The following is a 16,899-nucleotide window of genomic DNA, read 5'->3' on the forward strand; positions in this document are numbered from 1 at the left end:
CTAGGAGATTGTATGGGCATTGAAAAGGTGACTTAAATTAGGAAGGAAGAGAGGTGGCATCACAGAAGGCAGTTCCACCATAACAGTTCATTCTTTATTCCTGGATTTGGAGTTTCAGACTGGCACTAAGCCAAATTCATATTATCCCAAGATTTAAAATTAATCTTTGTGCCTATTTTTATTCCTCAAGTGGTGCAGTTACAGGGTGGTGTAGTGGTTAAGAGCACAGGACTGGGACTCAGGTGATCTGGGTTCTAGTCCTTGCTCAGCCATGGAGCCAGCTGGGTGACTTTAAGCCAGTCACAGATGCTAAGTCCAACCTACCTCATAGGGTTGTTGTGGATATAAGATTGAGAACAAGAAGAGGAGACTAATGCAAGCCAGCTTGAGTTCTTTAAAAAATAAATCTAATACATAAATAAAGGTCTTATTTCTCATTTAGCTTGCTCAAAGTCCGTTAAGCTTCTGCTGTGTTTGGGAGCCCATTTTCTTAATTCTCTTGAATTGGTTCTGAACTTCTGGCCCAAAGTCCCACCCTGACAACATCACTGTTTCATAATTAAAACATTCATGAAACATGCATTTTACATACCCATGTTAGAGTGCAGTATGGCTAAATTGTTCCAAAGAGGTGCTCATTATGTTTTGTAGAACTACAAATTAAGAACAGTGGAACATATTAATACTGTGCAAGCTGGAATTAAAAACAAACAAACACCCTTTATCCAGAGTACATTGTCACTAAAGGTGTGTTTCCAAACTGTGAAGTACTTTTTCTGTTATTTTTTGTTTAATTTAGGCAATTCCGTTAACCTCAGTCCTCATCTGCAGTATGGCTTTAACAATGCTATCCTACTTCATAGTATTGTGAGGGTTAATGAGATAATACAATATTTTATATTAGTTTGCACAACCTGGAAAGGTGAAATACAAATCAGTAACAACACATTGGATATCCTTAATTAGTTGTATAGCATTGCCAACGGGTTTAGATTTTTAGATTGATTTTTTGTCTTTTTAGATTTTTAAAAAATGGAACAGGAGAAATCATTTAAATTTAAATTGTTTGTACCACCGAGGCTGAGTAATACCCAGATATCTGCTGTCAAACCACAGACAAACACACAAGATGGAGATTTTTTTCAGGTAAATATAGTTACCATTTTTAATAAATACATATTCATTTATGCATTCATTTATAGACAAATGAACAAATATTGGAAAAATTGAAAAAAATCTCATTGATTAGTCAAAAGCCAATACTGTAAAGTCTTTTTGAAATTAAACAAATATATGGGTAGTCAACAGTTAATTCTGGTACAGCTAGACAAATAGTCCAATCTAGAATAAGGCAACTTCCCATGTTCTTATGTTCCTAGATTGCTTTGCATACACTGATCCCAATGAATTACTAATTTATTAATATTTTATTACTTCATTTCAATGGAAGGGGCACCTCCCTGCATGTATGCATTTGTTTATAATGTGCCCCTCCAAAAAAAACCCCTCTCTTTCTTGTTAACTACCCAGAGCCTATGGGAGTGGGAAGTTATACAAATATTAAGATAAAAAATAATAATATGGAAGTTGTGGGTATTGGAATTATAAGTGCTTCGTAGAATGAATTATGAGTGTTACATGCTAGGTAAATCCTCTATTTTTATTTTCTAAGACTAGCATATCATGCTGCTTTTGGAGCTGTTTTTAAAATCTAACCAAGTAACTTAGTAATGTAATTATTATAAAAGTACTCAAACACTTCAGTTCTTAAAGAAGTAGGGAAATCAAGCATAAAACTGCTGATCTAATGAAATATTAAACATGTCTCAAAGATCAGTCTCTGTACCACTGGTGAGAGTTCTAGACAGGAGAGACCCACAGGGTATTTGGGATAGTACTTTTCAGCTTATTCTGGAATCTTGAACTGCAATAATCAATGAAGTGGTCAAGCTTGCTAACAACACCTAATTAGTTAAATTGGTTAAAATCTGAAGCAATTGTGAGGAAATCCAAAAAGATCTCTCCAAACTGGGAGAAAGGGCATCAAAATGACAAAAGTGGTTCAAAGTGGGTGAGTGCAATGTGATGCAAAAAATGGTGGGGCAAAAAATCCTAACCTCATGTATAAAGTGATGGGTTCTGAGGTAGTCATGACTAATCAAGAAAGAGATCTTAGGATTGTGATGGACAGCTTGATAAAAATGTCAACAAAATATACTGTGACAAAGGCATGATTAGAATGGAATGGAAAATAAATAGAAAACCACCAATATCATACTGAGCGTACATAAATTGGTGCTGCTATTTCACTTCGAATACTGCAAAAAAAAAGGACATTACAGAGTTGTAAAAAATACAAAAAACAGTAACTAAAATTATCAAAGGGGAAGCAACATTTCCATTAGGAAGAGTTACAATAGCTGCGGTTGTTTGGCTTACAAAAATAATAACCAGAGGAGCCTTCAGAGAGAAGCAAAATTATGCACGGTGTGGAGAAAGTGGCTATGCACACAGTTCCACCTTTCTCTTAATACTAGAACCTCTGCTCATCCCATGAAACTGACTGTTGGGAGATCACAGACAGCAAAAAAGAAATAGTTCTTCATACAATAGTTAGTTTCTGGAAATCCAACAATCTGGAAGGTTTTCAAAGTGGAATGGACAAATTTATGGAAGAGAAAGTTATCAATGGGTACTAGTCTTGCCGGTTAAATATTAACTCCAGTATCAGAGACAGTATGCCTATCTACAGTTGCTGCAGAACATGGACTAAGGACTGGGTGATAATTGCACTCATATCCTGCTTGTGAGGTTTCACAGACAGCTGATTGACCCCCATATGAACAGAATTCTGGACTAGATGGACCCCTGTTCTGATATAGCATGTACTTAAAAGTTTTTTGTAATATAACATTGTGATAAAATAACCTTTCTTCAGAAATAAGATCTTGATGCATGGATGCATATTGTTCTCTCTGTGAGTGGAAAAAGACAGTTACCATGAGAAAGAATGCTTTTGTTCAGGTGGTTGGCTTGGGAACAGATATTCCAGAATTTTAACAAGAGAATCTGCTTTTTCCAGAATTTTAACAACAGTACCAGTGATGATTATAACTTGCCTTTTGCGACGAAAAGTATGTCAAAACATATAGAAGGCACAGGTATGAATACACATGCAAAAATAACAAAGAAATTAAAAGTAATCAGTGACTCAGCACTGCTGTATTTAAGATTTTCAAATTGCACTATATAACATACGAAGTTTTTTTTTTTAATTTTCTATTGCACTTTTGAAGAATTATAATCCAATACAATACTTCTATTCTACATTCCATTTGTTGTCTGTGATGGTTTGGTGGGTGTATGTATACCAGTAAGAATAGCACATTCCAAGAGCATAAGAAAATTGTTATTGAGTTGTATTTTTACAGTTACTTATGTTTGCTGTTGTTATTATGTGCCATCAAGTCATCTCTGACTTATGGCAACACTATGGATGAATGCTCTCCAAAATTTCCTGTCCTTCACAGCCTTGCTCAGCCCTTGTAAATTCAAAACTGTGGCTTCTTTTACAGAGTCATTCCATCTCATATTTGGTCTACATCTGCTTTCAACTTTCCCTAGCATGATTGCACGACTTATGTAACTTGTTACTAATTTCAGAACTGTTTGTGTTTTCTGCTTACATACTAATATTAAAATAATCAACCTAAAATGTTACATTTTTCCAGGTCCTGTTTCACAGAAATTAAAACTTCTGCCTGAGATAGGTCAGGTCAGTTAGATATACATTATTCATAACATGTACAAGGAATCTACTACTGGATGCATAAGAACGCATATTTCATTAGTTTTAGCTGTAATTTTTCACTTCTGCCTCTTTGGCATTGCTGTAGATTGATTCTCCGCCTTATTTCCCCCATTCTATAATCAGATTTTGAGAGCAAACCTAAATGCCTAATTTTCCCTGAGTTCTTTAACTGCTCTCACTTGGCAGGAGAAGACATCTGGAAGTGACACAGCAATATAAACCAGTGCACTGGCTCATTTTTTAAAACCTGCATTACTGTTGTGTCTAAATGTGATGATTTCCTGATATAAAATTTAGTGAGCTTCCTAAAATTAACTTTCTACAAAGCTGAAAACTAATATTTCTCCCAACATTGCAGTTTTCAGTAGGGCATTATTATTATTGTTAAACCATCCCAAGAGGGACGCTCTAGAAAAGGTTTAAAGAAAGAAACAGAAGAAATAAAATAATCAGCTAAAAAGAATGCTATGTCTGAAATTGTTCTATTAGGACAATATATTGCCCTAAGTAATTGCATTAGTTACTTTCTTGAAATAAAAGACTTATCACAGAAACTTGGTTACATATCTTTGCATAATCAATATATTTTCCTTTGTATACAAATTTTAATGGCTAATGTGGATGCTGAAATTTAAATGAAAATATGCTTCATTTAATTTTTTCAGTTAAACAACAGTTGATATTAATGGCATAATCTCATGCATGTTTATTCAAAAGCAAGTCCCACTATGCTCAGTGGATCTTTCTTCCAGGAATATAAGATTAGTATGTATGTATGTATGTATGTATGTATTTATTTATTTATTTAGAGAACTTATATGCCACCCCATTCGCATAAGCCTTGGGGTGGCTTCCAAAAGTATGTAGAGGATTGCAGCATGAAGGACTAAAATTTATCTTTGCAGAACATGGGGACAATGAATGAACTTTATTCAATGCTTTACAAAGAAGCTGAAAAGATAAAGAGATGGAAAGTCAATATAGAATATGAACTAAAGGAAAAGGAAAGACAATTGCAAGAAAATAGAAAAATCACAGAAGCACTGCGTAAAGCCATTCAAGAATTACAGGCAAGTATTTCAGCTTTTTGAGCTATGTAATGTCGTGAGTGGGCATGTCGTGAGTGAAGCCGGCTGGAGCCGGGGGTCAGACTAGATGGCTCGGGAGACCCCTTCTGACTTGCTCTGTTTCATGTTTCTATGTAATTTAAAAATTGAAATCCTAAATATTAAAATTTAGGGCAGGACCCATCCTAACATGAGTAGCATTGCATTGCCTACATACAGGAAATTGAGATCACTCACTGCACTGTTTCTCCATATTGAATATGGGTCATGACTGAGAACAGGAGATCTGTGTTCTTTTAGTCAGCTGGGATTAAGGTCACAATATTATTGTGAGTCCTGTAAGCCAAGTGGTTTTCAACCTTTCCACAGCTGGGGACCGGTGGAAACAGGAAAACCACCTCAGGGACCACTGAAGCAGAAACAAAAAGCACCAAACATAGAATACAGTATTCTGTGTATTAGTTTCCAAACACAACCCCCCCCCCCCAAAAAAAACCCCATTCAAAACACCAGAAACTGAGCAACAAAAATGCCAACAAAAGAACAGAATACTGAAATTGGCCCAGCGTGGCTCCCAACCAGCTCCCACCAAGCTATCTGTCCTCTCCCTGTCCCCACCACCCGTGGTGGTAATAATAATTATTATTATTTATTACACATTTTATATACTGCCCAATACCTGGAACTCTGGGGGGTGTACAACAGCAGATAATACACGTAGCATAAAAAGACACTTTATTATTACATTGCATTTTTGTCTCTCCCTTTTTTCTCTTGTGAGGGATCCAAGGCAGCTTACATAGCTCCATTTTATCCCTGTAACAACAGTCCTATGAGGTAGCTTGGGCTGAGAGTGAATGACTGGCCCAAAGTCACCAAATGACTAGGCCAAGTACAGACTAGAAATAGGATCTCCTGAGTCCCCAGTCCAGCATCCTAAGCACCACACTGAAGTGGTCTGTCATGGAGGACAGTCCTAACCAGGTGCTAAAAAGATATTACAGTTGGCACCAGGTGGCCCTCAATGTGAACCTTGTTACATAATTGGGGACTGCCACTGAGAAGGTCTTTTTCTTTATTTCAACCAACCAAGCCTCCCTTGGAAGCAGCAGTTGGAGGCAAGGCTGCAGATCTTGATTGTAAAGTTTGGGTAGATTGCAGCTGGGACAAGTATCCTGTCCCACATATTGTGGTCCCAAGCCATGTAGGGATTTATATGTTAAAACCATCCCCTTTAATCGGGCTCAGAAGCATATAGACAATCACTGCAAGCAGGCCAGAATTAGTATGTGTTTGGACCCTCAGGACCTGGTTATTAATCTGGCTGCTGCATTTTGTAGAAGCTGCTACTTTCAAACAGTCTACAAGGGTAGTGCCACAGAAAGTACCTTGCAGTAATTGAGATACCACAGGTTTAGCTGAGCCACCAGCTGAAGCTGGTAGAAGACACTGCATGCATTATGGTCACCTAGGCCTCAAATGGCAAAGATGATTCAAGGAGCATTCACAACAAATTTGTTCTTTCCAAAGGAGTGCAACCCCATTCAAAAGGGGCTGAACACCCTTCATCCATTCTGAGGAACAGATTTACCATTCCTAGTATTGTTCTAAAAGCTGCAGTGTCATTCGTGTATGTGAGCTGATGGGTCAGAGCAGGAAAAGAGGTTTACACCTACATTGCAATGAATCATGCCCTTAAACAGGATTTTGATGGAATTTGTGATCACAATTTACAAACAATGTTAAAACTTGGGCATAGTTGTGTTAAGGATATCTAGTCCAGATAATTAACCAGATAGTAATAGCTCCATGCAGCCAAATAAGTTTTTAAAATTGATATGTGATTTTTCCATTTTTTTGTCTGATTAATGGGAAATACTGTTTATAATTTTTTGAAAATGTATAAATCATGTTTTATTCTAGTTTATTACGCAAACTTATCTACAGTCTGTTAATTTATATTTTACTGTTAATTAACAGCATAATGAATAAATAGTTTATTTATTTATTTAAAACTTTTGTATACCGTCCCATCACAAACATCTTGGGATGGTTCACAACAACAACTGAAGAGTTACAGGAGAGAGAAAATAAATGTAAAATAGAACATGTGTGCATCTTCATCTTGTCTAATTAGTACATTGCAGGCAGTGCTCCTTCAGATCACTGATGGCAGGAGGAAGAAGGCTAGAGGCCATGGCCCTATGACTTCAGTAATTTTCACACATCTTATCAGGACTGATCAACATGCTAGCAACCGTTTCCACACAAGGATCATTCCTTGCTTTTTAAAAATTGTTATTATATCAATTAAAAACAAAAAGCAAATAAATTTCATCGCACAAAAACAATATACAATACAAATAGGTAAAAAAAAACCCTTTAACTTCTTGCTTTCATAGTAAGTAAACTGTATAAAAGCGAAACATACAGTTTTCAGAGTGCAAGATTCATACAAGAAGCAGTATGGCATACTGCTTTAAGGCATCCTGGTTTTACTCTCCAGCTGGTCATGAAGGACACTGGGTGAGTTTGGGCAAGTTACTGACTCTCAGCCTAATGTACCTTATAGGGTTCTTATGGAGATAACAGGGAGAGAAGAATCATGTAAACTATCTTCGTTTCCTTTAATGGAAAATGTTAGGCTAGAAATGTAATGATAAAGTAAATACTTTTATTTTAAACATCTTGTAGGAACAGAGCTTTCTTTAAAACCTGTTTATTTCTAGTTTTCATAATTCCAGATATAAGTCTGAAAATATATCAAATTTGATAACCAAAAATCTAAGTCTAATAAATTCATATCTTGATAAAGTGACAATTTTTACATGTCTGTGTAACAATTAGTTCATTCAGACAGAACCATATCTCTTGAATATTTGTCTTGTATCCATTTAGTTTGAAAATGAAAAGCTAAGCTTAAAACTAGAAGAGGAAATACATGAAAATAAATATCTTCTAAAGGAGTAAGTAATGTTTGTAGAATTTATACCTTATGCTATAACTCATCCTATGCTATTATACAATTTCATTGATCCCATGCTTAATAGAGTTCTGCAACGTAGTCCACCATTTATTTTATTTTTTTGCAGATGTGGAACCTAGTGATTGCAAATCTAATCTGTTGTGTACCATCTCTGACTTACGGTGACCCTATGAATGAAAGCCCTCTGAAATATCCTATCCATGACAGTCCTGCTCAGCTTGTGTAAATTCAAGGATGTGGCTTCCTTTATAGAATCAAACCATATCATCTTTGGTCTTCCTTTTCTTCTTCTGCCTTCAACTTCCCCTAGAATAATTGCCTTCTCCAGGAATTTTGCCTTCTTATGTGCCCAAAATATGACAGCCTCAGTTTTGTCATTTTTACTTCTTGGGAAAGCTCTGGTTTGATTTGATCTAATCTATTCCAGAAAAAAATGTATTTTTTCCAGGGTATAAGCATATACTTGGAATTACTGGCTCATAATGTTACAAAAAAAAAAAAAAAAAAAAAAGGACCAGTATGTTGTTTTTAATCTTCAGTGGCTCTGATGTCAGTATGGGTTAGGAGTTTAAACTGTGCTTTTGCATATAAGCTTAGGATTTTTCTTCCAGACAATGTATTTTTATATATTTACCTTGACTCATTCACAGAATGTTAAAGGGAGTCAACATACCCACATGATTCCTATAGTTTCCCACCGTTTCTTCTGCTATTTTTTTTTTGTTTCCACAAAAATAATTATGAATGGAAGGATAGAATAGCTAGACAATGTGTTTTGATTGGTCGTACTAGGACCCTATGTTTAGAAGCATCCCAAGTGCTTATTTATCCAGGAGGCTAGTGGTCAGCTTGAATAATGTAGCAGAAGCAGGTTAGCAGAAGTGGGGCAAGGGGTAATGAGGAGCAGGGCTAAGAGGTCACACATGGTGGACTAGTCTTTGAATTTCCAACAATCAGCAACCCACACCACAGAAAGAGTAGAGATGAACAAAATATAAAAAGGGGTGTGTGGGGATGTCACAAAGCCACACCAAAGAATCCACTTTCTCTTCCAGCAACAACTCGCATTCCACAGGGACTTGAATAATAAGTGGGAGGGAAGAATCCACACAGTCATAATAATTGTCACAACATGGTCTTTCCCCTCCATCTTCCAGCCACATCAGGCCAAGTGACTTCTAACTAAAGTATTGATTATGTTTACACTGGCAAGCTTTTGTGATACATCAGAACAATACTGAATAAATCATTAACAAAAGATACCAGCAAAATTACAATGCAACCTATTAAGAAAGTGTGGCTTAACAATGAGAAATTGATTTCAAACTCAATACCTCTCCTACATTCCCAAACAAAAGGAGTTGACTTCACCTTGAGGGTTATTAATGTCGCCTGTTGGCCAGTCGGCAGGAACATCTGACTGATATGCCCTTTTGATCTGATGCCATACTATTAGATTAATAATGTTAAGTCTGCCACCATCCAACTCCACTTGTTCAGCAGAGGTTCCACAGAACTAAATACGGTCTTGTTCTCACTGGCCTCTTGGCTTATTTCTGGGCCTGATGGCCTTGGTATTTCTGATAAGAAATCCAGTTGTGCATTTTTTTTCAGATTTGAATCAGAATCTGGGGCAACAAACTTGGGCCTGTTGCCATCAAGTTGTCTCTGACTTATAGCCTTCCAAAATGTCCTATCTATGATCTCTCTCTTAGTTCTAAATTCAAGGCTCTGGCTTCCTTTGTGGGGTCAATACATATTATTTAGTCTTCCTTTTCTTCTTCTGTCTTTGATTTTTCCTGGCATGATTTTCTTCTCAGTGGAGTTTAGTCTTCTCCTGACATTGTCAGTTTTGTCATTTCTGCTTCTAGGGAAGGCTCTGGCTTGATTTGATATAGGACGCAATTGTTCATTTTCATTCAGTCCAGGGTATTTGCAAAGCTCTCCTCCAGCACCATGTTTTGAATTATCAATTTTCTTCCTGTCAACTTTCTTTACTTTCCAGTTTTCGCACCTATGCATAGTGATAGAGAATACAATTGTATGAATGATCTTGACTCTGGTCTCCAGTGAAGCATTCTTATATTTGATGATTTTTTAAGTTCCTTCATTGCTGTCCTTCCAAGACTCAGCCTTCTTCAAATTTTGATTTATTTATTGATGACAGTAATCTTCTGTAATTCTTCTGAAGTCATGATTTTTAAATTCTTAATATTCAGCTACAGTTCTGCTTTTGTACTTTCTTCTTTCACTTTTATCAGGAATTGTTTCAAGTCATTGCTGCTTCTGCCAGTAAGATGGTATCTTCTGCATATATTATTGATGTGTCTTCTACCAATATCCTTCCTCTGATCCTAATCCAGCTTTCCTTATAATATTTTCTGTGTAGAGATTGAATAGATAGGAAGATAATATACACCCTTCTCTGAGGCTTTTGCCTAGAGGAAACTGTTCTGTTTTCCACATTCTGGCCCAACAATAGCTTCTTGTCCACAATACAGTTTACATATTAGGACAATCAAGTCATGAGGCACCCCTATTTCTCTCAGGACCATCCATAGCTTCTCATGATCTACACAGTCAAAGGCTTTACTGTAGTCTATAAAGCACAGATTTATCTTCTGAAGTTCTTTAAAGTAGCTAATGTATATTTGCAATGTGATCTCAATTGCCACTTCCTTTTCAGAATTTAGCTTGAACATTAGGCATTTTTATTCCATGTAGGGCAATATTCTTTGTTGCAACACCTTAAGCATCACTTTGCTTGTGTGGAAAATTAGTGCTATGGTCCTATGGTTGCTTCATCCTTTTCATCTCCTTTCTTGGGGCCTGGAATATATATTGAATGTTTTCAGGCTGTGGGCCATTCTTTTATTTTCCATATGTGCTGGCATATTCTTGTTAGGGGTTGGCTTGATCCACTGTCTGCAACTTGAAATAATTCTATTGGTATTGTATCTTCTCCAGGTGCTTTATTCCTTCCAAGTGTTTTCAGAGCAGCTTTCACTTCACTTTCCAATATTTCAGGCTCTTCCTCATAGTATACCCCTTTGAAGGAGTCGTGTCACCTTGTCATCTCTTTTGTATAGTTCGTCTGCATGTTGTTTCCACCTTGTCTTTATTCTCTTTGGGTCAGATATTATGTTCCCTTGTTTGTCTTTTGGCAATCCTAATTTAAGTATGAATTTCCTTTTGATTTACTGGATCTTCTGGAAGAAGCTTCTTGCTTTTCCTCTTTTGTTGCTTTGTTCTATTTCTTTACACTTGTCATTGTAACAGTTCCTTTTGTCTCTACATGATAGTTGCTGAAAAGTAGCATTAGGGATTCTGATCCTATTTCTGTCACCTTTTGCTTCTCACCTGAGTAAGAAGAGAGTGTTTCTTCTGTAATCCATCTAGCTTTTTCTTTCTTTTTGCTATAGGATTTGTCTTTTGACATTGTTGCTAGTTGCGAAGTTGCGTCCGACCCATTGAGACCCCATGGACAACATTCCTCCAGGCCTTCCTGTCTTCCACCATCCCCTGGAGTCCACTTAAGCTCACATCGACTGTTTCAGTGACTCCATCTAGCCACCTCGTTCTCTACCATCCCCTTCTTCTTTTGCCATTATTTTTGACATTCTGCCCTAATAATGTCCCTTGTTTCAGTCTTGCAGTAAATTAAGCAATGCAAATTTGCTTTTTATGTGGATTTTAAATTCCTCATGAATGTTATTGAACTTGTATTTTGACATTATATTTCTGTAAATCGTTTTCAGCTTTACTCTAATTTTCGTTATTAAGAGTTCATGGTCACTGCCACAATCTGCTCTTGAACTTGTTTTGGCAGCAAGAATATACCTTCCCCGTCTTCTTCTTCCAGTTCCATATTCTGAGTTATGTCCATATATGCAGTCATCTGAGCAATTGCTTGAAGTATGTGTTTGTGATGAAAGATTGTTGACTTCACAAATTCTATGAGTCATTCCTCTCCTTCATTTCTTACTCTTAGGGTTTCTTCATTTCTTTATGCAGTAGTTGGGGGTGAGGAAAGCATGTTGTCCTGATATCATTGCATTGCCTATCCCATCAGCCCTGCCCAGTAAAGCCCATTGTGAGGGATTAATGGAGTTGCAATCTAACATCTGGAGGCCAGACATTTCTCATACCTGCCATGGGTTTTTAGCAGATATCAGCTAGAGTAAATTTTGATGTATTTGCTCTGTGAAGTACTCATGAAACCAGCAATATAATGATAACATAACTTTTTTCCCATCAGAAACAACGTGACAAGACATTTATGCAACTTGCTTAAAGAAAAGTGTATGCAATCAATGGAGAAATTCAACAAATGTAAATATCTCTGAAACAGTGTTGTTGCTAATATTATTAATTTATTTCTATGCTAACTAATAGTCAAAGATCTCTGGATGGTTCAGAAAAGTGACCAAACATAATAGAAAACCTGCAAACATACAACATTTACAAACAGTTTACAGAGTGATCCTACAGCCCTTGTTCAGCCATATGACAAGTATGTAGAAAGGCATCCTGGGTTGTAACATAGTTACAAAGCATCCTGGGCAGATCTTCAATAGACATTCTTACCTGCACTGATATGGTTTCATCACTGGCATGTCACATGACACTCCAGACCATCTTTCTCATGCTATTTCTGCAATGATATCCTGAATTTCTTCATCACATGTTGTGTGATGAAGAAATTGTGTTTTGCCAGGTATATATTCCAGTGTGTGCTACACTTCTGGTGCCATTCTGGCAGGGAAGGAGTGGCTTCAGTGGACTGGTATGCTGCGGGAAGTGGCATTTCAACAAAGCAGTAGCAGCTCTGAGAAGCAGATAAGACCGACCAACTTTCACTTGCTTTCCCTCCCCATAGCTTCTCTTTTTCTGACTTGTCTAATGAACTGGAGATAAATTAAATGCTGTTTCCCCCCTCCCTCCTGTAAAGAAACAGCTACTCAGAAGTAAATCACATTGTCTCAAAGACACTTATACAATGTCTACTAAAAAGTAAATCTTATTCTCTTCAGTGATGCCTACTCAGAAGTAAGCCACATCGGTTGTACTCACACATACTGCTAAGCAATACTGCCCAGTAACCTGGTAGCATAAGATCTCACTTTGTATCCCATGTTCACACATTCACATGGTTTTCATGCATGATTTCCATGATTTTGTACCCTCTAAATAGTGGCACATATCCCATTAGTTCCCATGGCTGAATGTCAGTCTCAGAGTATTCTGACTCTGCCTGCCTTGCCTGTCTCTCCTTCTTTGGCTCCTCTGGGCATGATCTTAGCTCTTTTTCTTTTATTTTCTGGCTGCTCAGCAAAGCAACTGCCTATTCACAAAGGTAGCTCTGTTGTTTGAGAAGAGCACTCCCTTCTACTGCCATAGAAGGGAGTTCTACCTGCCTTCTACTCCCTTCTACTGCCATACACCATGCTAGTGTAAAGGCAGGCCGATACCCATACCCACATCTTCAGAGCTCACCCTCTTGGCAAAGCTTCATGTACTGCCTGTGTGCTTCTTGCATGCAGCACAACCTCCACACAAGGACATCACTGGTTCTCGAAGTGGCGCAAACACAGTGCTATTTCAAAGTACTGCTGCAGCAAAGGGCAGTGACCAGGCAGGAGTGCCAAGCATGGCTGTCTCCACAGTTGCTGCTACTGGAGGTGGTATGTTGGGGTGCCCCACTTCTGGCATGATCTCATGCTATGACTAGGCATCAAAAAGCCATGTACCTGCAACTAAGATAGGGAGTACCGAGGCAGCCAATTTTTGTGTTGCTGCTGGCAACTTAGCAGTTGCTAGGCAGAACAAGACAGTGAAAAACACAGGTTGAAGCATCTGCAGTAGCTACAGCCACTCTTGCCTCCAAAGTCAGTGGTAGAATCATGGAAGCATGGCAACTGAGGTCACAGATAACAAGAAGCCATGATGAACTGTAGAAGCTTTAGAACAAAGTGTTGTTTCTGCACATGGTTATATGGAAACCAAATGTGCCATTGTTCAACATGCATGCAGGGTTTACACATAATGACAAGTCATGCCTGCAGAGTTTCCAGTCTGGCTTGTCATTATATATGAATGCAAGCATTGTCTTCAGTGGTGCTTACTCTTGGAAAAGTCAGCACGAGCACCTGCTTTTAAGAATTTCTTTTTGGGAATGAGCTCACTGGATTTACCCCATGATGGGTAGGAGAATGGCAGTGAGGAGCAGTATAGTCTACCCCTCCACCCTCCCCACTCCCATCTCCTTGATTTGATTTGATTTTGTTGAGGAGAAAGGAGGACCTGTCAATTCACCTCCCCACTTTTTAAAAAACTGTTGTTGTCTACTTTGCACATGTATACAGCTTAATGAATGAAAAGAACTTTTTAAAAGGAACATTTTCCTGTACATATCACCTTTCCAACTTTCTCCACTTATTTTACAGTTTTTTGTGTATGATGCAAGATCACATTTTCAACATATTGTGAGGTATTCATTAGCATATGACTCAACAGTAGTAAATATATTTTGCAGATGTACCACAACAGCATTCCCTGGTAAATGGAAAGGGCTCAAGTTTAGGTTCTTTCACTTTGTTTCTGAAGAACCTCCACAGTTTGACCATTGATACCTAACTAATATATCATTGCTACTCTGCAATTTTTACAGCTCAATATTAATATTTAATCTGACCTGTTGTTAATTTTATTTTAGGTGAACATGAACAAGAAGAGACCAAACGGATGTATGTAGATCTTAACAATAACATTGAGGTAATAATAAACTAAAGACAAAAAGAGACTTTTTAGATGACAGAGCCAGATCTGGGATTCCAGGTCCTCCTAAACATAGGAAAGGTACTGGGGAATGCATGATTTAAAGGGAAGAAGTAGAAACTCAGGGGAGGAGGTATATAGCCCCTTTTCACCTGCTTTTCTTATTCCCTTCATACAGATGCTTTTCTACAGCTACTTTCCAGCAGTGTTTTCTGTGTCTTATGGAAAAGCAGCTGAGGAAGTTGTTTCATCATCCTTTATTTATTGTGCTCCTGTGAACTGGAGAGTAAATTAAATGGTGCTTCTCCCCTCCTCCCTTGTAAAGAAAACTAATCTGTTCAAAGGCACTTATACAAATGTCTGCTCAAAAATAAATCACATTGTCTCCAGTGATACCTACTCAGAAGTAAACCAACTTATCCTATGGCCATCTAGACAGCTTCTAGCAGCCATAGGATTAAACCCTTAAATAAGTACCTGAAGTTATGGATGAATTAATTATTGTTAATATATTCTTAGGTAACACCACAACAGAGCTTTTATTTCTTAGCATCATATAATACTAGAGTTGGAAGGGGCCAGGAGGCCATCAAGTCCAACCCCTTGCTCAGTGCAGGACTCCTCTCAGATGGCTGTCCAGTTGCATCTTGAATGCTTCTAGTGTGGGAAAGCCCACAACCTTCCTAGGTAATTGGCTCCATTGCTGTACTGCTGTAACAGTAATTTTTCCTGATATCTAGCTGGAGCCTGTCTTCCTGTAACTTGAACCCATTATTCCATGTCCTGCACCCTGGGATGACTGAGAAGAGATCCTGTCCTTCCTCTCTGTGTCAGTCTTTCAAGTACTTGTAGAGTGCTATCATATCTCTTCTTCTCTCTCAAGAATAAGCATGCACACATCTTTCAATCTTTCCTCATAGGACTTGGTTTCCAGTCCCTGGATCATCCTTGTTGGCTTGTTGTGAACCCTTCCCAGCTTGTCTGCATATTTCTTAAACTGTGGTGACCAGAACTGGACACTGTGCAGGATGTCATCTTCCAGGGCCTCTTCTCATCTTGGCAAAATAGCATTTTTCCCCCAAGAAGGAAGTCTGGTATTTCTGTGAATGCTCAGATGAAACCCTCTTGTATTTACACAATTCCATTATAGCACAGTGACACTAAATGGTTATGTAATAGAACATATAGAAAGACAGAGAAAGAAAACCTCTGGAAAAATGTAAAAGAGCACATTTTAATTCCTTAAAGAATCTGGAAGCAGAAATCTCAATAAAATTGAAGATTAAAAGTTTCACATGGAAAAGCCCTTAGTATTCCTACCACATCTGCTATTTCTGCCTTCAAAATCCCATTCTTTACCTGTCTATTTTAGATGATCTAGCAACGATTTGCATTAGTGCATTTTTAAACACACACACACACACACACACACACACACACACATTATTTAAAAATGCTTATCAAGAGGCTGGTCTAACAATACAGAAATATGGAAGTTAATTCTAAATTTTTTTGAATGCATTCTGCATATATTTACCACCATTTTAGGAATGTTGTTTTCACATTTTTATTTATGCCTTTTAGAAAATGATACAGGCCTTTGAGGAACTTCGTGTACAAGCAGAAAACTCCAAACTGGAAATGTATTTTAAATGTGAGAATCTTATTTAAAGTTTATGTGTACAGTAAGCAGACATTTTGACCAATTGTTATACAGTAGAAAAGCCTATCTAAGAACATTCAACAAGGGTTGAGAATATATCAATGATGGTTTACCTGTTATTATACAATTGCTGTATTTTTAAGCCACTTCAAACAGTTGAAAGGAAGAAGAAAAATGTTTTAAATAAATATTATTTTATTGTTAGGACTTCTAATTGTTCAGACCACTATCTCTTTACTATATGCCCATAAGACACTAATCCAGTGGAAACCAAATGTTTTGAACTATAACTCCCTGCATTTCTGTCCGTTGGCTATGCCATCTGGGGCTGATGGGAGTAGGTCCAAAGACATCTAGACATACCTCAATTAGGAAAAGGTGTGCTAGGGTATAGTATATTAACCAAGCCATTCTTTTTTGTAACAAACGTGCATGCGTACGCTTTGAGAAAGAATTTCTAAAAATAAAATCTATGCATTTGCACTTTGAACAAGTATTTGAGCTAAAATTTCTATTTGAAAAGCATTTTCCATTTTAGTAGCAGCATGTGCATATATCCACTTTCTGTGTACATCTTTCCTTAGACTCGAGTTGG

General features: G+C 37.5%; 1 protein-coding gene across 1 annotated transcript in view; it reads left to right on the forward strand.

Moving 5' to 3' along the window:
• The first annotated feature begins 4,719 nt into the window (after positions 1-4,719).
• Positions 4,720-16,899, forward strand: part of SYCP1 (synaptonemal complex protein 1) — a 47,423-nt gene continuing 35,243 nt past the window's right edge. The window contains exons 1-3 of the mRNA XM_044432101.1: positions 4,720-4,885; positions 13,408-13,548; positions 14,580-14,638. Coding sequence (XP_044288036.1) covers positions 4,720-4,885; positions 13,408-13,548; positions 14,580-14,638 — 366 coding nt within the window. The remainder of the gene's footprint in view (positions 4,886-13,407; positions 13,549-14,579; positions 14,639-16,899) is intronic.

Source organism: Varanus komodoensis, unplaced genomic scaffold (genome assembly GCF_004798865.1).
Source record: "Varanus komodoensis strain SLA01 unplaced genomic scaffold, ASM479886v1 scaffold1, whole genome shotgun sequence".
Lineage (NCBI taxonomy): Eukaryota > Metazoa > Chordata > Lepidosauria > Squamata > Varanidae > Varanus > Varanus komodoensis.